The 23,396-nt window shown below is 40.3% G+C and overlaps 1 protein-coding gene across 1 annotated transcript in view; it reads left to right on the top strand.

The window, feature by feature from the left end:
* The window catches only part of RNF144B (ring finger protein 144B), a 36,162-nt gene extending 13,689 nt beyond the window's left edge, over nt 1-22,473 (top strand). Inside the window, exons 3-8 of the mRNA XM_015619720.2 lie at nt 7,361-7,421; nt 7,527-7,529; nt 12,128-12,329; nt 13,462-13,606; nt 15,341-15,430; nt 15,700-22,473. Coding sequence (XP_015475206.1) covers nt 7,361-7,421; nt 7,527-7,529; nt 12,128-12,329; nt 13,462-13,606; nt 15,341-15,430; nt 15,700-15,840 — 642 coding nt within the window. The 3' untranslated portion in view covers nt 15,841-22,473. The remainder of the gene's footprint in view (nt 1-7,360; nt 7,422-7,526; nt 7,530-12,127; nt 12,330-13,461; nt 13,607-15,340; nt 15,431-15,699) is intronic.
* The last annotated feature ends 923 nt before the right edge of the window (nt 22,474-23,396 follow it).

Raw genomic sequence — 23,396 nt, 5'->3', positions numbered from 1 at the left:
TATAATCATGCAGGGCTGTGTAGTTGTATGGAAAGAAAGGTACCTGCGCAACACTTGGTTGAAGTAGATCTTAAGAGATGTGGAACGTGTCTCTTGGGATACACCCAAGGGATGCTTGCTTGCCTGCTTTTTGAGGCAGGAATGTCCCTGCTGGGCCTGACAATACAAGTAGGACAAAAAAACAAAAACAAACAAACAAAAAAACCAACCAGGAAAAATAAGATGGCTACGGGATTTTGATTTGTTTTGTGCATTCTCTCAGCATTTGTTTGCAGGAATTAAATGAAGGAAAATTAGATCTCCATCCCTGAACTGAAGAAGAGAAGTTTGTCTTCTGGATTCTCTTGAGCCCTGTGCATACAGATGTCATAACTGTGGCAGAAGTATATAATCCTACTCAAATGCCATCAGTGACAGTGTGATTCCCGATACCAAAACAGACTTTTTCTCCAGAAAAAATTCTGTATTTGCTCTCCAGCATACATTTGAAATGTTGTGCTTAGTTGAATCAGGGCATGGGACATTCAGCTGTGGTTATTATGGTGTACAAACATATGGTGGAGCCTTCTTTTTGGCTGAATCCAGCTATTATGAAAAGTATCCAGCTGTTTCCTTCTCTTTCTGAAAAGATACAGAGGGTGTAGCAATGTTCTCCAACCCTTTGCACCAGATTGGAGGTATCTAGCCTTTACTAAAAATGTATTTTTAAGGGAAAATTACCAAATGACAGGAAGAATTCTGCTCTGTTCAACTAGGGTTATAATGCTATAGGAATTAAGAAATAGTGAAGGACACTCCAGGAGCATGTATTAATGGACCACTGGCCTAATCCTTGGGTGTTTTTTGGGCTGACAGCAGAATGACTAAACAGCCCAAATGTGCATTAGTGTCCCGTGGATGACTGAATGTTCTGACACTCCCTTTTGGCGATGTGCTTGTAACACAAACCTTCTGCTTGAATAGCAAACAAATCCCCAACCTGGTTAAAAGTACTGCTTATATATTTTACCAAATACCTATTTCTTTAAGGCAAAAAAAAAAAACACCCAGAAAAAGCAGTAATGACAGAAAGAATAGAATGACTTCATTCACAGACTAAAAGAATAGTTTGTAAACTACAGATTTATATATATGAACATTCTGTATTTCTTTCTTTTTTCCTCTATAAATAAAGGCTGTCCTTTGTGAAAATGTGGCCTTTTAAAGCTATTTCTTAAAAAAGCAAAACCTTATCAGATGATACAGAATGTGCTTAACTAGGGCTAATGTTTGGCATGGAAATACTGTTTAGAGTTATAATTTATTCCTTAAACTCTCAAACTCCTGGTGTAAAAGTATAAGGCTTCTCACCTCTGAGGGGTCTGGATGTTTTGTCTCTGGCTTCTGACAGGACAAGGTTCCTCACCAGGACTGTAGTATGAAGAATGACATGTTGCCTGTACTGTGAGGAAAAACAAAAATAAAAGGTCCTTTTTATCTCCTCTAAGATAGCATCAGTGTTTTGAAAAGGTGCATTTTTCATGTCATGTTCATTTCAGACTATGCTGTGACTGCTGTTCATCAGATACTGTTGAAGTTTGGAGAAAAAATAGCAGTTCAAACTGGATTTGTCATGGACACAGTGCTAAATTGGTTCCTATACTTTGGGCTAAATGCATCTTGTCATATTAGCTAAAACAGGTTTTTGTTTGCTTTTTAAAATGCCTTTTACCATAGCCTGCAAAAGGGAGATAAAGATGAATTTAGGCATAATTTAAAGTGAAGGAAAACCTCTTAATTGACTTTCAGTGTATTTTGGATTGAGCTTTCTTCAATAAGGAAACTGAACAATTAATAACAAAGCTTATAAGCATTTATAATGTAGTATAGCTATGAACACAGTATAGCTATGAAAGTTCCCCTTCTTCTCCCTCTCAAGGTCTTTATTCAAGGTGTGTAACATTCCTTCAGTGCTTTCCAGTGACCTGTTTGTCTTCATTTCGACAAATCAGAATTAATTTGTCTAGTTACTGTTTATTTTCTCAGTAAAATTCTGAAGAGTTTATCTAGCTTGGTCCTAAATTACTAGAGCCTTTTCAAAGCTCTTGCCTTGCTTCTGATTCATGTTCTTCTGTTGCCTTTGGGGGATGCAGGGAGGCAAAAACTCTGGTTAACAATTTAAACACAGAATAGAATTTCTTCTTGTATGTCTCATGATGAAATGAGCAAGTGTGAATAGTAGGGAATGTGTTTCTCTAAAACAGTTGAATATTTCATCGGTGCTTGGGGAGTAAACTGCTTATTCATAGACCATAGGAAATGCTGGGAATTAAGGCTTTCCTTTCTGAGGTCCCTCTGGACCTTAGAAAAAAATGTTCCAGGTTTTTTGTTGTTAAAATGCATGAAGTGAAAAGTCATTTGAACTAGAATATTGTACTTTTCAGTACTTTTTAAATGTTTTCTGAAACCCTCTGGCTTGGGTTTCTTTTTCCTTCAACAAAATCTAGTTGAAACTGGTATATTCCCCAGCAGTTTGTTATTTTGTTTTGTTTTGTTTTGACAAAGAATGCAATCAAACAGAAGGATCTGTTCCACTGAGGTGCTTGAAATCAAGTGTTTTTTTGAATCCTATAACTAAGTATTAGAAATAAGGGCACACACACTGTATCTCAGACTCCAACACAATCCTAGGTCATATCTTGACCTGTTACATCTAGGTAGCAGCTGCTTGTAGCATAGCTGTCTTTCAACAGAAATAAATGAGGGGTGGTGGTGGTAAGGCAATGGTTTTGGCTACAGACTCTCTTTCAAATAGCTGGTTACACAAAACAAGGAAAGTTTAAAAGCTGTCTGGTTAAACAAAATGTTTGCCCTTTCAAGCTCCAATGGTACAATAAACAAAGATTATTTGGATTTCTTCTTGGAAGCAGGAGGTAGAAGGAACATCTTATGGTAATGCAGTTCTCTTTAAACACGCAGACTTCTTCTGTCTAGAATATTCCTGTCTCTCTTGGGAACTTCCTCCACTGATTTAACTGAACCAGTTAAAATCCCTAATCTAAATAAAGGGTAATTTATCATGGTTTGAAATGGTTTTCCTTGGTGCAAATCCAGTCACCAGTGTAAGCTGTGAATCAGGGTAAATCTCCACTGCATACAGGGATTTCTACTGCAGTACTCACTTGGATAATATCTAGGGCATTGTGCTTTGCTGTTTCTGATTCCCGTGTTGTTCCAAGGTTTGTAACATTGATACAGTGATCCATCTATACGTAATCTGATTTGGATTAAAGCTGTGCAGCAGTCAGTAAAGGAGGTACTGATTTGGGCTCTCAAGTTTGTCAAGAATTGCCCCTTTGCATGCAGTGCAGAATCTGCTCCTTGTCCCTCTGTCTGTGCAAATTCGTGATCCACACCAGTGCTAAGCTGACAGAGGGTTGTCAGCACTGTGTAAAGCAATGCTGAAATAGGACAGTAACCCAGATCTTAGAATTCTTAATTGCATTATATTCCATACATAGCCAAACACAAAATCCCACTGGGACTTGGTTTAAAGTATCAGTTTTATTTTTAATTTCAAAATTGGTTTATAGTTTGCTACAGAAGATATTGAAATGGTAAAATGAGAAGGAATGTGAGAAAATTTTTCAGACTGACCTATCTTTTTCAGGGTCAAAATGAAAAATTTTGTTCTTCCTATTTACTTGTTTTAAAATAAAACCTAGGGGAACAAGTGAGAGAGCCTTGGTTTTGTTTTTATTTGTTGCTAAATAAGAGAAGAGCTCCTTAATGAAGAACATGAATAATTTAGTATTTCATTATGACTCTAGTGAGCATGGTGGCGTGACGAAGAAAGCTGTGGGTGTAATTTCTAACAATAAAGAGATTGAGCTCTCATACCCCTTTCAAAAGCAAACCAGAGCCCCTGCTGAAACTGTTTTACACTCCTTGCAAAACAAGACAGTTCCTCTGTGAGTGGGGCTTTGGCAGAGGTGGGCAGTGCCACCCTTTGCAAACTTCTGCTGCCAGTGCAGGATTTCCCCTTGCTGCCTGTCTGCTAAAGTGAGAAAGACAGAAGCTTTTGTCCTGCTGAACTTCCCTCCCTTGGCATTATCAAGGCTTGATTCATAGGGGTGTGAAAGGAAGTAAGATCTATTCAATTTGCTTGATTGCCTCTTTGCATCTCCCTTGAAAGCCCGAGAATAGGTGGAGTAGTGATTTTCCCTTTCCACTCTGGTAGCCAGTGTTTAAAAACAGGGGAGTTTTTCTTCCTTGCATCCTGGTTACTGCACTGCCTGGAAAAGTTTGCCCTAGTGTACACTTAACCAAATTATTTTGACCCCTTTCAATTTCCTTTCTTTGCTCTTTGGTATCATGTGATAGCAGGGACCCTGGTTATTGTGATACATTTGATGACACACGATCTTTTTGGATGCTTGACAGGGGTCCAGCTGGGGCCCTTTGTTTGTAGTAAGCCTTCAAAATTTTGCTTTTGTCCATAGATATTTTTACTTCAGATGAATGCTGCTATTGTTAGCAATAGGTCTGGTGTGTTCTTGTGCTGTATAGCAAGAGTATTTTACCTGCAGATATTGTTGATAGGGTATGGAAAATCTGAATACTTATTTCAACTCCTAACAACCTGGTAAGTCTCAAATCGAGATATTTTCAGGAGAGGAGAATTCTTTCTTTTTTTTTTTTTTTTTTTTTAATTAAAACACCCAGTACTTTTTTTTTTTTTAAAAAAAAATAAGTTCCCCGTACCTGTCCTCTAGCATTTCTTCCTACGTTGAATAATTTCATAGCACAGAATAAGCAAAGCCTGCTTGCCTGCTTTCTGATATGCTCATGGTCTTTCTCTTTGGGCTCTTTGCCATCTGCTGGGTTGCTGGTCCGCTGCCTCCCCAGATTTCCATGCCCTGACCAGCCCAGAGACATGAGTGGTTGTGCAGGAGAGGAGGTGTTTGGGACGGACGGACACCCAGGTGGGGCTTGAGAAGTTGTCTGGAAATAAGCATTTAGACTGATGCCAAGTAGGAGGGGATAAACACCTAATCCCCTTATTGCACTTAGGACTGTCCTTCTTGCTTAGGTATAAATGAGATTAAAAGTTCACTGAGGAAAGGATTTGCTGTTTTTTTATGGGGACCTGATATTCACGTTTGGTTTTTCTTTTCAGTTACGTTTGCATATACAGCTTTCATGTGGCATTGAACTCAGGCAGCAGGAATTTGTGCATTGTTTTCCTCATGCCTAAAGATACTAAATCTGTGAGGGGCTTTGGCTCAGCACCTCTCAGGCTGACCCATGTGTGGGTGCCATCAGGACCTGGTCTTTCCAAGCCCGTGGGAGTCAGTGGCACAGGTGATGGGCTGCGTGTGTTCAACGCTCAGAGCTGCACACAGGGAGGGGGAAGCTGAGCCGTGAAGAGGATACGTAGGAAAAAGTGGAGCTGAGTGAAGCCAGTGGGGAAGGGAAAGCTGGCATGGTAAGCTCAAGTTTTCCCCAGGAGAATGGGAAGCTTTCAGCACTGCCTCTGCTTCCTATTGAAATCTGCGTTAAGATGCATAACTCCAGTCCCACTGTAATCAAAAAGGCTGATTTTTAATACATGGGAAATTCTGGGCTCAATAGAACTGCTCTTGGAAAAAACTGTTTGTTAAATGTAACAGCAAGTACAGAGGGACCCCGGCCAACTAAACAATTCACTCAAGTGGCTCTTACAGCATTGAGACTCACGGTTTTAATTTAGTTGTAATGAAGGAAAACTTAAAGTAGTTGCCAATGCTTACCCAGCTAGAGAAATACAGATGACTCTTTTCATTTTCCAAACTATTTATATGCAAAGCTGCCCTGGGGAGGAGTGGGCAAAACTGAAATTATGTGTCATTGCTGAAATTGCTAAACTTCACTCTTTTTACCCATTTGATTTAGTTTTTTTGTGTTTTCCAAGAGTGTTTCAGGTGACTTTTGATGAACAGGTGAAGAGTTTCCCAGAAAAATCTCTTTGTCTTACAGTCATATTAATATTAAATATTAATTAATTACAGCCATATTAATCTTAAAATTATTAAATCTTGACATAATTTGGATTCATTTTTGTACTACTCTGGCATAGGTTAAAGAAATGATCCAAGCATCTGCTACAAAATGCAGTTGTGTGCAATCAAGTCCAATTGATTTGAGATATTAATAAAGCTATTTTGTATTTTATAATACAAAGTTATTTTATTTTTTCCATCTGTGAAAGAAAATGTATTCACAGCATGATATTGAATATATATTGGATTTTTGTCATTGGATTTCTTCTCATGAGTATTATTACCTTGCATCCGAGGAGGACAGCAAGGGCCACTTCACTGAGGGCAAATTTTGCCCTTTACAATAATCTGAACAGACTGTGGTTGGATACTGGATGTGAGATTTGAAAGTGTGTCACTTTGAAGCTGTCAGTTCTACACTGTCTCACAATGTTTCAAATGATCAGGTCTCAGGTCTTATATTAGTCTAGGTTTCTTTTCAGTAAAAGAGAAAAATATTTCCAGTGCTGGTACAATATTACAAATGGATCAGATTAAGAGAATGATCCCACATTCTGAATCTGAGCAACATGTGACTCCTGAGGTGCCTGTGAAGTTTCTTTTAAACCCCTCCATACCCGGTATGCAGGTTTGCTTATTAGTTTTAAATAGGGCACTTGGTCTTCTTATGTAGACTGTTAATTGGAGATTAGAGCATTTAGCCTTTTAGGCTGCTAGTGTAATTACGGTAATGTGTAGAATGTATCAGCAAAGCCTGTTTGTCTATGCCAACTAAATTTGTTAACTTCAGTCTGGTTCCCAATAGGCTGCTCTGTGTCTAAGGCAAATTCCAGCAGCAGTGGTATTAGCTGTCTTGGCCCAAACATGAAATGAAACGAATAAAAAATGGAAACCAGACTGCTTTCAGTTCTGGAGAACTAAGTGACCCCTGCCATTAACACTGGGAGACATAAATGAAGAACCATTCATTTGAGCTGTATTCTTGTGCATGAACAGCATGCTGCAGTCTCCAGGGCTGGCAACATGTCACTCTTTGTTACACTAAACCAACATGAAATAAAACTGGCAAGCCTGAAGTAAATACGGAATCCACAGAGAAGGTTTTCTTGTGCATGGTAAGAAAGACATGGGCTGAACTTCTGGGCTGTGTGAATGAATTAGGGAAGGTTAAGAATGACTTTTTAAGTTTTGGAGAAGAAGTTGGTATGGGGGAGCATGGTCCAGGAACAAAGAAGTGAATTTGAGAGCCAGCTCAGGAAAGCAGGTGTGTAGAAGATAGCGCTTATTAACTTTTTAAAGTTTGTAGTTCTAATGCTTATTTTGTGTATTTCTCTTTTCAGATTGCCTGTTTGGTTCCTGTTGACCAGTTTGAGTTATACAAGAGGTTGAAGTTTGAACGAGGTATGAACCTTTTTGTTTCTCTTGCTTTCTTTCTTGTCAGTGGAGGCAGCACTGTTACATACGGCAGAGGCAGGGCCTGTCGAGTGAGTTAAGGAAGAGACAGAGAAGATGTCTTTGCTTTCAAATAGTTTAAGAGCAGTCACTAGGTCTGACTGTGCTCCACAGACAAATTCAAAGTTCTCTGTTTTGCAGAATCAAAAAAATTAGCAGACTTTTACTCAAGCTTGTGGGCAGCACTCTCAGACTGTGTGCCTGGGGCTCCATTGCTCTTCCAATGGCACGTTCATCTTGGATCCTTGAGGTGGTTGTACTGGTAGAACTTGTCAAGGTACTAGAGGCTGGTGCAGGCCAGGGCACACCATCCTTTTACACATCCATAGGGATCTTCAGAGCTTCTGGGGGACACATATTCTGAAATGCAATGTGGATTTTTGCAAGCATCCCTGCAAAAATTGCTTTGCTTATGTAGAAACCTCATGTGTGTTCATCTAGTAGAGTTTTTCTTCCCTGGGAATAGTAGGTCCCCTCATTCCTGAGGAAGGCCTACTTTGTAAAGAAGTTTGAAGCTGAAGGTCTCACTTAGGCCAAGCTTTCCTATGCCCAGAGATCACCCTTCTGCATCAAGAGGTGGTTCCTTGCCAAGGCTGAAGAAGAAACTTGCTAGTCAGAAAGATGAGATCCCATTTCTGGTTTTAAAGACTGTCACCAGCTTGAGGGTTTCAGCTGAAAGGTGCAGAGTTTTTCAAAGAACTCAGTGCTTGGTAGCATGCAGAGTGGTGTGTCTGAGACACTGCCCCACTCTGCTTGTTCTCAAACTTTCCTTGAAAGGCTGTATTTATATTCTTGCTCTGCATGCCTGCTTAGATGCAGTGGATTGTGTAAGACAATGCAAAGGTCTATAAAAATTAGGCAAAGCAATGCACTTGAAAAGTTGGTTAGATATAAGAATATATAGGTTTTTACAGAATCTCATCTGACATGAGTCTTTTTGAATGCCCACAAAGTACAAAAAGTGTAAAATATTCAAATATGCCCCATAGTTTATGGGTAAGTGGAGATTTGCAGCTATGATTTTATGGCACTCGGGTAAAAATAAAAGGAAAAAAAATTCCAAACCTTGCTTTCATTTTTAAAATTTCTTTCTCCTGTTTTACCACCTTCTTATTTATTCTTAATTCCTTATGAAGTCCCTCTAGTTCATAAGCTAATCAGGGGCTTGTCTACAGTCCCAGACAATGGAAATCAGAGCTTGTTAAATCACTGCATTAAAGGGTTAAGAAAATGAGGCTTTCTTGCCTTGTGTTAATCTGTTTTATGTAAAACCTTTTTTAACTGAAGACTCTGAAAGTATTGCTTTCCTGATATCTTCTCTCTAACTAGCCAAAGTTGAACCCATGATCTTTTGTCCGACTCGCTGTTACATATATATTTTTTTAAATAGTTCCTCCCGCATGGAGAAGCCTGAAACTTGTCTATTTTTAAATCCTCCTTTCCTTTCCTTTTCTTTCTTGCCTGAGTCTGACAAATCCTCTTCCACCTCTGCTATCTCTCTTCATTATGATTCTAATATCTGTTCTTGCTCCTTTACGATAAAACTGGTGTCCAAGCAGCAGACTTAGACGTAGCCCTTTTGCCTTGCCTTTTGGCCCCAGCAATAAATCCAGCTTACTGATGTCTGGGAACAGCAATTCCTGCTAGCTAAAGCTCTGACCTGGACACCCACTACTAATCCCAGCCCTAGCCAAGACTTTTGCCTATCCACTATGATTTAGTGCTGTTCCCCAAGGGTGACCTTTCTGCACTCACTAGTGGGACTTGGCTTATTAGTTTCTGGTGGCCTGGAGCTCCATTCTCAGACCTGAGCCTTACCTGGGAAAGCCTGCCTGCCCTGGTCTGACACTTTTTCTGAAACTAGCAATAAACCTCACTGATGGCATCTGCTGGGGATGAATTCTGACCCAGAATCTGCCCAGAGACTCCTTCCTGATCTTCAAGTGATTGGTAGAGCCTTTCCAGATATTTTCCATTGCGAAATGGATTTTGAGGAATATTTGGAACACCCCAAGAAGGATTTATACATCTAACAGCTATTTCCCCCATCCCCCATCTGTGCTAGCTATGTTAATAACATATATATATTTTTTTAATGGGCCAATAATATTGTGTGAAAACATAGTGAGAAGTAGGTGGTATAGAATGGTGTATCTATAGACAATTGTTAAATTTAATAACTGATGTACTGACAATATGCTGTTCTCTTGTGGGTTTTGTGCTCTTAGGATGCAAATGTGTTTTTAAAAACAAGATTTTTTTGCATATCTTTAATTTCTCTGCATCCAGTCAGGGCCAAACCACAGAGCTTCTGTGAAGCATATTTATTAGAAGAAACAGGAAATCCTTAATGTCTATTTAGGATGGGGTTGATGTAGTCAACTGAAGTAAAGAAATAGAGGAATGGTAAGTGCTTAGGGCACATGCATTATGTTTGTTTCTGTGACAATTACTCAGTAGGCTGAGTGGTAGATGAAGAGAATCTCCATTTTATGCCTGACTCAAAAGTAGTCCATTTCAAATGGAGATTTATGTGAAATACAATCATAGTCTTATCCTTTCAGTGAGTACCTCTTCTGAGCCAGAAATTATTTTCTTCAGGGTGCTGCATTCCCCCTGTCTGCCACCCACATCTCACCTGTTTGCTTGCATGTTTTATGAAAACTGGCCAGGTCCGTGCCCGAAACTGGCACTGTCTGGGAGGGCTTTCCTCCTGAGAGTGGAAGGAGTTGTGGCTGAACTGGCTGCAGGGAAAAGCTCGGGAGAGAAATGGCCTTAACCAAGAGATGGAGTAACTTGCCAGAGTAGGGTGATAGCCTCTTTCCTTGTTTTGGCTGTGCCTTTTTTAGTTTTCTCTGCTTTTGCTTGTACTGCATGGTAAACCAAACAGTATGAGACAGCCTGGATTGCAAAACACTGTCTGTAGGTTCTTTGTAAAATGGAGGAAGTGGGAGAGGAAGGAGTTTCATTTCATGCATTACATCTTGCTGCAACAAATTTGTTAAAAAACAGGTTTACAACCCAACTCCCTTCCTTACAATGATGTCAAAACCAGACATTTTGTCTTTCACACAAAAACAGGATAGGGGAATTTAGGTTTCCAAAGCTGAATTTTCAACAGAAAACATGCAGAACCTATTGTGTGAAGGATTAAATTCAATAGCAACTACTAGGCCATAGTCTTACCCAATTCAGAGTTTCTTTTAAGAGACACTAAAGGAACCTAGAGAAGATTTCTCAATCAGGGCATTACCTTTTAAAAGTATGTAAATATGAAAAGTTACATGATTGGCTGTGGTTCTCTTCTCCATACAAATGAAGCTAACTAATTTGAGAGAACTAATTTGAGAGAACTAATTTGGTTTGCTTTCATTCAGTAGAAAGCAAAATGTTTGTTTGTTTTAGGAGGCAAAGCATGTTCAAGACAGAGAAAAGAATGCAACTAGATCCATGAAGTAGCTGAAGGAACAGGTGTTTTGCTGTCACTGCCTAAATTATAGGTGACAGCCTTTGCTTGGATATAGAAATTCTCTACCTCTGTTGGAGCACTCTGACACAGACTCAGAGATTACCTGAAGTCAGAGCACTGTGTACCTGTGTGTCCTGCAGCCATCAGAGAAGAGGAACATCCATATGTACTTTCAGCAACATTTGCCAGAGAACATATATATATATATATATATGAGGTTCTTGTGCAGTTTCTTGTTTCAAGTGGGACAATTAATTTTGTCTGCTGCAGGTACCTTGTAATGGCTTTTGCCATCTCACAGTCAGGATTTCCACCAACTTTGGATACATCCCCTTCATCTATTTATTTTCAGTGGTGGTACCAGAGAGCTCCCAGGGAAGGAGGAGGGACAAGGTAGCTCCTGCAGGCATAACAGCCCTTTTCTGGAGAGGCTCTGCAGGGTGTGAGTGCTCAGCTGCATCTCATGGATCTGAATAGCAAACGAGCAAAAGTGAATGTGTCCCTGGTGGGTTTTTGTTGCAAATTCCTTGAATAAAGGTTGGGAAGTGAGAGAGAGGATCAACACTTATGATTCTCTGCCATGTGGTGATGATTGTAACTTAGTGTCTACACCCTGAATCTTGACTCCTGTAATAATCTGATACCAGACAAATAGTAATGTTATCATACAGTGAATATTAACTGCAGCTTAAAGATAGAGGAGAGTAAATCAGGCAGGAAAGTGACTTGACATTAATTTAATTACAGTCCTTCTGCTGTTTATATGGAAGTTACTGCATGGCTTGCACATGTGAAAGACATGGAGTGGCCTAGTCTTACAAAAGACACATGCTTCTCAGCAAGCAGCAATTAGGTTCATATTTTGCACCTCCCTGTAAAAAAGCAAGGAACACATTCTGTGCATTGTATTTCTGTTGTTGCAATACTTTCAGTGCAACTGCTTAGCGGAGCACAAATGAAGACCTGCCTAAAGAAGAAAAGGCCCAAATGCCCATGGGCGTGGGTGCGGAGCGCTTTGGTACCCACACCCTAGTGCAGAATTGGGTGTTGTATACCTAGACACATGTCACTGGATCAAGAAGGGGACTGTATAAAGAGCTTTATTTCTCTCTGTTGCTTTTCAGAAGTCCACTTGGACCCTCAGAGAACATGGTGCCCCACAGCTGACTGCCAAACAGTGTGCCACTCCACTTGGACCCTCAGAGAACATGGTGCCCCACAGCTGACTGCCAAACAGTGTGCCACGTTGCACTGAGCGAGTCGGGAGCACCGGTGCCAGTGGAGTGCCCCGCCTGCCACCTGACCTTCTGCTCCTCTTGCAAGGAGCCATGGCACGGGCAGCACCTGTGCCAGGAAAACCAAACTACTCCAGTACCAACCGAGCAGGGGTAAGATGGGAATCCATGATGGCCACGCAGTCTTTCGTTTCTTTTCATCACAGGGCTTCACATCAGGCTCGTGGAGCAACTTTCTTCCAGGTCCACAGCTTCAGCTTGGAAACTGTCCATGTCTCCTGGTGTTTCCTAAATACAATTCCAGATTAAATATTACTTTAAATGATAAATTTCATTTTTTAATGCTTAATATTATTTGTGTACTTGCCAAGCTTGGGTTGCAACTGACACTTCTGAAAGGCGAAGCCCTCCAGGACTTTAAATCTGCCTAAAGGTTTTGTTCACGTTCTAGAATTATGAGCTATGCCCATACAAAAAATCCAATATACCAGTATTGCAGGATACAGATTTTGCCTATACTGAGATTAAGAAATCATCCCTGCTTAATATATATAGAATCTCTGCACAGAAAAACTTTAACTCATACAGAGTGTAAATTTCACTTGGTGTGAGAAGCCTGATTTATGCTCCTTTTCCTTAAGTGCAAACAGCCTACAGATCAGGTTTTAATAGTCATTAATCTACAGAAGAGAGATTTTTGTGTTTAAATTACATCATGTCTTTGGCTATCCATCTTTGTTTTCAGAATCAGGTTATGTTGAGTCATGTATTCAAAGTCTTCTATCATTTTTTTAGGAAATGAAAGACTTTAAACCTAAAGCATTCTGCTTTCTAGAGACTCCATTGAATAGGAGTTGCCAAAAAGCTCTTGTTATGATTTTTCTTCTCTAGGTGTGATCTCTGGCTGTGGTGGAATTTAAGCCTATTTTATTCAGACAAGTGCTATGAATTGCATAATCCAGTCCTGTTAAATGAATTGTGCAAGGTCTCTGTAACAAAGTCCTAAGTTTTAATGCTATAGGTGATTAACTGTGGGTGTAGTGAGTGTTGGTTTTATATAGCATCAAGGAACAAGGCAGGGGATTTTCACTTCTATGTGATATTAATAGTCTTACACCTAGTAGTGAGTATGCTTCAATGTATTGTTCTGAAGCTTCACACACTGAGTGCGTTGGGACAACAATATTAGTAGCTCTGAAAAATCAGCACAATACTTATCAGGCAGTGGACCTGAATGCCAACAATTATGTTCACATCTCACTTGAATGTTTCCTTACTTTTCTAGATTCCTTATTGGAGCAGAGACAGAGGCGCCAATTAAGCAGTGCCCAGTTTGTCGAATTTATATTGAGCGAAACGAGGGCTGTGCTCAGATGATGTGCAAAAACTGCAAGCATACATTTTGCTGGTATTGTCTACAGAACTTGGATGTAAGTACTGCAGAAAAAACACCAAGATAAAGAATAATGATGTTAGGGTTAGTCTGAGGCTCCGTGCAAGCTCTTTGTTAGTTCATTGCTGTCCTAGCTTATTTCTTGGCTCAATTCAGCTTCTGACTCAGTTTCTTTCTCTTCTTTCACCCAGTGCTTTTATTTATATCAGTATAATTTTTATTTCTTCCATAAAGGGTTATAGCCACGTCTGTGGGTCCCATGTTAGTTCTTTGAGGGAAATGGGACTAGCACATCACTTTCTGAAGGTTTGTTGCAGCAATACCTTGCTCGGTTTCCCTCTTCCAGTAGTTAAAGACAGTTTGGTTGAGAGTGAGAAAAATAAACGTTCTGCCTGTTTCAACAGCAAAGGACACAGCATGTCTAAAACATGTTACGGTACTGGGTGAAGGGGGTTGTTCCATGGTATGGTGGCTTAAGGGCTACCTGCTAGGAAGGACTAGGTCTCCTTTACTAGTCCCTCTCTAGTGCCATTTTTGCTGAAGAGAATGATTGGTTATTAGGCTTGAAGATAAAAATACTGGATCATGAACATGGATTGTGAAGTGCAGGTTGCTAATTATTTCTCAAAGGTTGCAAACCAGTCTCAACTTGTGTGGACTTCAAGTATCCTAGCAGCATGAAGAGTCCTGAAGTAATGCACTTGTATATATGGCAGCTTGCCCTTTTGGCACAGCCATCAGTAACAACTGTGGGAGTGTGAAAAGGACTTTAGCAGCACTTGAAATAAAATGTTGTGTGCTGCATGGCTTTTCTTGTCTTCTTTTTTGTACTCCACAGCCAGCAAACAATGAGACTTCCTCTCTTCATCCTTTACTCAGCATGCTAAACAGGTTTCCCTCAGTGTTATGTCTCCTTTCTCTGTGGGTGAATGTGCTTTTTCAACATGAGTCTTAGGGCTTGCCTCAGAGTACATGCAGTACACAGTGATTGCTTAACACTGTGCTGAACCAGGAGAGTGTCGCATTCTTGCAGACTCTGCAGACATGCCCTTATCGAGTTTTTGTCAGTTCAAAGGGAGAAAGAGAGAAAGAAACTATAGCTGTGTGATTCAAATGTATTTTTTGATGAATGTGTGGGGGTTACAGAAGCTCCAGGCATAGATGAAGGTAATACCTGCAAAGCCAGAGAGCAGACCTGAAAAGTGAAAGGGGAAGCAGCATCAGGTTACAGCACAGTGGTTTAGGGAGGGTAATGCAGGCCATGAGTCACCTGGAGAAAGGAATGGGTAGTTTAATAAGTATTAATGGTTAAAGAGAAGTGAAACAGGATTTTTGTACTTTTTATATTTTCCTGTTAAATCTAAGGAGAAAATTACTGTGAAGTAGGTACATCAGGAGAACAGAAGGTGGAATACTTCAGGAAGATGATCCCTCACATTGCTAGGTTTCAGAAATGCCTTTTGTTTTCAGTCCCCTTTATCATCACCAAATTATAGACCACGTACTTGTGCAATAGGTGAAACTCATGTGCTTATGCTTTTTAAACGTGGAGGATGAAAGATTCTGTATGATAGCTCAGGTGCCAAACATACATCAATTTCTGAAACTGCGAGAAGTTACTCTAGGTAATTATTTAGAAGACAGGTGAACTCGTCTGCTGGCAGCTGGCAATTTCAAAGCAGTGCCAGGAAGGTTGTGTTTCCACTCTGGTCTTGAACCTCTCCCTGCAGTTCTGTAACCTGCTCTTACAACTTCTCCTTTTGTTTTTCAGAATGATATTTTCTTACGACATTACGACAGAGGCCCTTGCAGAAACAAGCTGGGCCACTCACGGGCTTCAGTGATGTGGAACAGAACACAGGTGTGTTCCTAGCCAGCTGGGCAAAGCTCTCATGCATGCATGAAGCAAAGAGATTTTACCCTTCAGAGGAGAACCAAGATGATTATTTTCATATTTTCTTTCTTTCTTCCTTTTTTTTCTTTTTTTTTCTTTTTCTTTTTTTTTTTTTTTTTTTTTTTTTTTTTTTTTTTTTTTTTTTTTTTTTTTGTGACCCATGTTATGTTTATGCACATGCATATTTTATTTTCCATGCTATCTAAATATGTACTTTTCACCACCCTGTCTTTCAGGTTGTGGGGATCCTCGTTGGACTAGGTATCATAGCATTGGTGACCTCGCCATTGCTGCTTGTGGCATCTCCATGCATCATCTGTTGCATTTGCAAATCTTGCCGGAGCAAAAAGAAAAAACACAGCCTGCCGACAACCTAAAACTTTGTGTCTTTTTGAGTCTCCATCTGTACAACATATACATGTGAGAAAGCACAATGGTTGTGTTTGGGTGCCATTCCTACCAAATAACGCTCCCTTTTTTTTGCCAGTTCTTGGGATAAGTGCCTATTCTTTACAGGCTACTCTATCAGTAACAAATCCTAGTGGGGGAAAAGTCTAGATTATTGTGCAGTACGTATAGTGTAGGTTTTTGCTTCCTGAAGAGGGAAACAGGACACCATTCAGTACTTCATACCACTGATATGATCCACCGTTCAAGACCAATAGAGCATTCCCATTTTCCATTGGCTGCACTCGATGACTCGATCCTGCTGCATTACTCTGTCTTTGCAGATCTAGTCATTACTATTACTGTTGTGCTTGCTGTTGGTTCTTGGTGACACTCAGATTTCTCAGAAAATTTTGGGTCTTTTGTAAAAGAGGGAGAGGGAAAAGCCTGATTAGGTCCTTCTGTCTGCTAGCTTGTGTCCAGTTAAATGTAACAAACCATTAAGAAAAATATGTTTGGTAGTTCCCTGTCAATTGGCTGCCATAGCTTTTCTTTCAGCATTGAAATCCATTTGATTTTTACCGTTGATCTCAGCTACAGAAGTAAAAAAACAACAAAACTGTTTCTAAGATACGGCTTTATTCTGAGAGACCAGACTACCACGAGAAAGCTGCTTTTTTTTTCCACATCAAACATGACGTATCTACCAAGAAATATTAGGAATATGCATATTTCCCTAGCACTGGGCATGCCTTTTGTCAGTACCATGGGTGCAGCAAACTCACAGTGAAGGTAATGTTTTAAGAAAGACTGTGATACAGTTCCCATTTTGTGTCCAGCGTTGGGATCCTGGCTGTGTGTGTACAGAGCATGGCACGGGCACAGATGTACCAAGTACATATGGGCAGTCAGCATCTTTTTTTCAACAGTTTACATGGGGTGGCAGCACTGTTAAAAAGTTATTGAAACCAGGCTGAGCCAAGCCTTCCTTCAGAACGTTATGGACATGCTGGAGTGAATGCTTGAGAAATGCTCTGTAAATGTGAGCTCCCTCCATTGGTGGGTATTTCTTTCGTCCTGCTCAAGGTTAACAAACTCTGTTTTTGGTATTTTTTAGTAACTCAGAATCTAGAAAGCTATCATTTAATAAGTGCTTCATTTTAATTTGGTGCCTCACCACCAAACCAAGTCATACCCTGGTATCAGTTACACCTGTATGAGTTCACTGAAAGCTCACTGAAGAGCTGGAATTACTCCAGGCTCAGTCAGGAGTAGCTGAGATCAGACTCTACTCTCTGGAGTTTATTTCCTTAATGGATAATTCTCCTCACAGTCGGGGCGCTTTTGTTCTGGACTCCCGTCTGTGCTTTCTGTACCTTTGGGAACAGATACAAGTTTGCACTATACAATTGGTTGTAATTCCAAACCCCTTTCCATGAGGGCTGCGAGGTTTGCAGGAGATGCTGGGCCCGAGCGTGGTGTCGGGCTCGCGCTCAGCCCTCTCAGAGCACACGGCGCGGGTCACCCGGAGGGTGCTGCGAGGGTGTCTGTGTGTGGTGTTTGGCTGAGCCTCAGGAACTTTGCCTTCTTGGCAGCTGTAAATGTGACCTTTTTTTTCTGTTTAACTTAGCTCCTGGTTACTGTAACAAAAGTGGCAGGTGTTCTTTTGAGAAAGTGTAGTATGTTGAGCAGACTAGCAAGGACAGAGGCCTTAACAGATACTGTCTGTTTTACTTTTTAATTGATTTCTTTTATAAATACTGTCTGACTTTGCTACCAGTCGTGGCTGGAGGGCAGGCAGTGCTCGCCAGTGTGAAAGGCTATATTTATTCTTCATCCTCAGCTTTGAAGGGAAGCAGAATGGTAGACAGTACATTCTAAATACAGAGTGCAATGCAGGCAACTGCCATTTATAATAAATAAAGAATGTTTTCTGTATGTGTTTTCATGAAGAGCACTAATGGTAGTGCTTTGGGGTACTTGTGACAGATTAAAGTGTCCAGCCCTTGGCTTTGCACTATTTTTCTACCTACGTTTTTATGGCACTACTGTCATTTCCATTTTATTTATGAACTTGAAGTTGCAAGTCTTACTTTAACAAAGCCTCAAGGACAAAGATGTAGGAGCTGTACAGTCTCTTTAACCATAACCAGCATTGCAATGTACCAGTATCTTTGCATGTTAAAATTTGAGGGTTTTTCATGTTTTGTGATCTTAGCCATGACCGATGCATCCTTTGCTAGTCTGGTTTCTTTCCTTGTCCTCTCCCTCTTTCTGTTGGCCTGTTTTATCTAAAATGCCTATTGGAATGAAGGTGTCGGACCCTTTTTTCATTAATACCGTTGTGTTAATGAAACTGTCAGATTCTTCCCTCTGTTAAAGAAACGCAGCCAAAGGCACCTCTCTTGCACCACTTTAGATGTCTGGTGGGTTTTCCAAAACTGGTATAAATGAATTATGAAGGAGTTAACACAGCCTGGCAGTCTCAGCGCCAGTCCAGGCATGTAAGAAATCTAGACCTGGATTGGTACCCCAGGCTTTTGCTGAAGGTCTTCACACAAAAACTGGATAAGGGGAGCATGAGCTACAGGCACCACTTCCTTTGGCTGTGTAGGTGCAAAAAATGGACCAAGAAAGAAGCTCAAGATATCTTCAGAGCTTAAAATTAAAAGCTTTACAACAATGATTTTCTTTAAAAGGCTGTGTCCATATCCTGGCTTACATTGCATGGGAATACTTGAGCATGTGCATTAATGTGCATTAGTGTGCATTAAGTAGATCCTGGCCCGGCTGAGACGAGCAATACCTGCGCTGAAGTGCTGGGAGCAGGAAAGCCCCATTGCTTTGTTTTCCAGAAGGCAGCTATTTTGCACTAGCTGGCTGTGCTCACAGAGTTTCCAGAGAAACATTTTAGCAGGAATCTTTTTACAGTGTTGGCTTTTGCTTTTGTGTTTCTTTGGGTTTTTTTGTTTTTTTTTTTAAACTTTATAAGAAACATTAGAGTCACTTTATAAAAGATTTATTGAAAGCATGACAAATAATACTAGTAATAATTAGGGAGAACAGAAAAAAAACCTCAGGATTCTGACTACATCTGACTCTTCTTAATTGAGGTAAATCCACCCTCCTGAGCTCCGTCTGTGTGATGTAGCTGGTGCATATTACTACCAGGCTTCACTGCTCTTCCCATCTCTTCACCATATCAGGTGGCTGCTATGGGGGCAGCAGACAGGGGAGAGCACAGGGCTGTGGCAGTGCAGGTACCACACAGAGCACATTGCCAGTTTGTTCTTGGGCCTTTAACCACCGAGAGACACCTTGGGGGTGGGATTTACACCTTTAATGTTACACTGAGAACATTCACAGACATATCTCGTGGAGAATGAAAGTGAAAAATACTCCTCTGAATGAGGAGCATTCAGGCCTTATGAAAATTGGGCTCTAGGTCTTTAAAGGTCAGTTCCTAAAATTAAGAGACCAGTGCTAGAAACCTGCATTTGTACTGCTTCTGGCCACAAATCTCTGTGGCCACATATCCTGTCATTTCCCATCAGTCTCTGGGTCTGTGTCAAATACAGCTGAAGATCCCATTCAGCATTCCATGTCCTTGTGTTAAAATGAGGATGATGATATCTTCTCCCAGATTGATCTCTTAATAAAAAGAAGATACTTGTCATGCTGCAGCATAAGTGCATCTCTGCAGTATTTATTCCAGAACTATAGTGGGTGTTCAGTGTTGCCCTTTGGTAAGTGATGGTTTATTTTTGGTGTATGGAGTTACTTACCCCAAAGAAGGGCATGAAGGGTAATGATAATGAATGTTTCTCAGTGCTTTAATGACGCTAAATGCTGCATCTTGTTGTCTGTCCAGTTACACAGCATGAAGTCCAAAGATAAGTTTAAAATGTACACAAATTTTACTTGAATGAACTAGGAGAAACTGGATATTGCCTCCATATTTGCATGAAGAAATCATTACAAGCGGACAGATACAACTGCATTTCCACAATGGGACAATAAAACCAACTTTTGGCTGCTCCATTTTTTGGTACCACAATGGGCAGTTGTGCTGTAATGACTGTCGCTTTAAAAATTTGAAATCTGTTTTGCACTGTAATCTCTTTCTCCCAGTCATTCTTTCTCAAACTAATTCCTTTTATGATCTTATTTTTCATCCTGTATTTCCAAATAGGCCAAAGATTCTTAGAACAAAGCTAGTAGATGTCTTTGTATGAGGATAAAAATCTTGCAGCCATTTTCTCCCAGGTTTGAAAAAGAAATTTGATGCTGAGTTACTGGACCAAAGATGAAAATTCCAGACCTGGCTTGTTTAGGAAAAAACTATTGAGACTTAAGAGGTTCTCTTGTAAGACCTAAATAAGGGCTGCTTTGTTGGAATTCATAGATAAGGGAGCTCTTCAGCTTTTGAGCTTCACAGAAGAGATGCTTCTATTGTTAAGCAGATTTCTTTGGAAGTGTGCTGGGAAATAAAAAAAATCTACATCCTGTATACATATTTTCATTATATAAATAAAAAAATGCTTCTCTTGTATAGATTCAGAATGTAGGCATTCAAACTCTCTAGAGACTTTTTAGAGTATACTTACCCAGGAAGATAATCTTATAAATATGCTGAGGCAGTTGAACAGAGTGTGCTAGTTATAAAACAGTTGTCAGACATCTCTCACCCATGAGTGTGTAGGATGAAATCGTAATTTACATGGCTAGAAATAAAGATGCGAAAAATTACCTTTCCTGGAACAGCAAGAGTTGGTTCTTCTGCAGTTGTCTGGAAGGTTAACTTACTGCTAAGACTCTGGAGAACTTCAGTCTCGTTTTCATTTGTCCTTTAGTTAGTAAAATAGTGAAGTGAGAACTGAATGGTGTTGCTGAACAGGAAACCCAAAGGTCTGTCTTGTGTCATGACATGCAACCTCATAACCAATATGGTTTTATAATTTATTATTATAATTTATGCAATGCAATATAATTTATTATTGATAATTATAAAATACTAAGGATGAAGTATCATTGCCTTTATCATATGATAGATTTATTTAAATTGCATTCATCCTGGAAGGCTTTTCTCTTCTGCTTCCCATAGAAAAGGTCATGGTGCACCTGGCAAAGTAAATTTCTGTGATCTGGTGCAGTCCGCAGTAAATGTTTCCTACTATTTTGTAGTTACATCAGAGGTTTTTTTATGGTCCCTCAAGTTAGTTGTTTGAATCGAGCAAATCTCTGTCATTAGGAAAGGTAATTTCCTAGCAACCAATTTTATTGACCATCACAATCTGAGCTATAAAAGATGATAGTGGTTGACGATCATGAGCTGGTCCACCAGCTCTTTAGAGGTAACGACCTCATTCTTCTTTCTTCTTCCCAAGAAACTTTCTCTTTTCTTGGATGAAAATTAAGGATGTTGTTAATTTGCTTGTGCCTTCTGGATGTCCAGACAGAAGCTGCAGCTTCTGGTGGCCATGTGCCGGGGAGATCCCAGTGGGAATGAATGTGCGATGCTGCAGCATGTATGCAGTGAGTTGCTTAAATTTCAAGAAGGTGCCTGAGCTGCATGGCTTCCTGAGGCCCATGCAGTGGATGTGGTCCCTCACAAGGGACTTGTCCATGTGAGGATTCAAGTGCCACCAGCTCTATGGCACGTGTTGCGCTGGGCCATCCCACCATGTTCAAGCATATCCCAGATGTTCATCAGGGGCTCTATCTCAAGCTTGCCCTTTCCATAGCTACCCACCCACTTCCTAAACACCCCAGAACACAGAGCAAATCTGTTTCATTTTCCAAGTCTTTTGCTGCTGGCCTGGTCCAGTTTCACAAAAGCTTCAGTTCACGTGAGCTATTTGGAGCTCAGCTGGTCTGATCAATCAGTTTTCCCTAATGAGCAAGGCTTGGGAATGAAGAGAAGCAGAACTGTTCCATACACAGGTACTGGCATCACAGGCACCAAGGGTCACCGTGTGAGAGCTCTTTTAATTGCTTCAGCATTGCTTATTTCTGTAAAAAGCCTGTGTTTTACATGTGTGTAGATGGAAGTGTCCAGGCCTGACACTGGGCGTGTTTGTGCACGTGGTGTGAGCCAGCAGAGGCCACGGACCCCTGTCCTGCCCCTCGCAGATTTTACATTCTGTTTATTTTTTTTGGGTTTTTTTTTCTTTTCCTACAGGTAATACACTTTCTTCACCACTTTTCTTCTGGTGAAGGGCAAAAGGGTTTGATCTTTGTAAGATTTGTTAAAATATTTTTTGTGTTTATAAGAAGAAGGCTGACATGTATAAAGAAATAAGTGCTTTTGTAAATTTTTTTTTTGTGGTATGATTCAGCTTTTAAATGTTTTACAGATGCAGTTTTTTGCACTCTCTCTGCATATATTCATAAAAATTATATTTATTTTCTGTCTTTAAGGTTTACTTTGGGTTTTTTTTTCTTCTGATGTTATAAAATGCAGTATGTGCAACATTAAAAAACTAGTGTAAAGACATTGTCTCATTTTGTTGTAATCTTCAACTGCCTTTTAAAATATAACAGAAAATTTATGGAGAGAATTTGAATTCATCAGATATGCTTAATGGAAATCTTGAGGATAAAAGAAGGTAAAAGAGCTGGGATCAAGCGTCTTGACTCTTTCTTTATTTTCTCGAGAATAATTGACATTGAAATTCTTCTGAAGAGTGTGTGGCAGGCTCTGGATTAGCCCTGGGAGCTGCTGCAGTGGCGTGCAGACAGTGGTGGTGTTTGCTCTCCGTAGGTGGGATGAAGGTTTACTAAAGATCTGCTCCCCTGCAAAGTCTGGTGAAGACTGGCTTGGGAGCTACCAGGAGCACCTGGAGGAGCTGGTAGCTACCCCAGGCATTGGATGTAGGATGTGTGTCAGGCTGCACAGAGCAAAGTCTGCTCCCTCAGAGCCCCCTTTCTCTTCACTTACTCCCTCAGCCCTGCCTGTCCTTGCAGCAGAACAGGGCCTCCTGCTCCAAGTTTCTGAAGGACCTGGCAGAATGCTACATCCTGTTGTGCAGTTTCAGACATCCATGCTCCTTAGTTTCCTCACACACCCACATCCTGCAGTGCTTATGAGAGACAATCACAGCTGTGGTTTTGAGCATCACACATGAAGGCGATGTTTACTGTTAAACATTTCTAGCTTAGCTACAATTACTCAGCATCTGAAGGTAGGATTTTCCAACTGGCTGACACATCCTTGAAAACCCTGCGTGTTTCTGTGGGGCTGTTCACCTCAATACATTATCTGAAAGGTCTTGATAGTTTTGCCTCTGAGAATATGTTTTCAGGATGAAGGTTGAGGGGAATACCACAATTTTAACTTACAGCTCAAATTTTGGTCATGAATGTACACTTTTTTTTTTTCCCCACTAGTTTGCTTAGAGTAAATTCAGCACTGATATTATTCCACTTAAACACAGAAAAAAATGTTTTTAAATTTTTTTTTTTATGTGTGTGTGTCTGTGTGTGTTCAAGGCTCTGGTCTTGTGCAACAAAGCAGGAGCAACTTAACCAGTCCACACCTTAACAA

Source organism: Parus major, chromosome 2, assembly GCF_001522545.3.
Source record: "Parus major isolate Abel chromosome 2, Parus_major1.1, whole genome shotgun sequence".
In the NCBI taxonomy this organism is placed as follows: Eukaryota; Metazoa; Chordata; class Aves; order Passeriformes; family Paridae; genus Parus; species Parus major.
The sequence above is the reverse complement of the archived record's forward strand: the minus strand, read 5'-3'. Positions and strand labels throughout refer to the sequence as shown.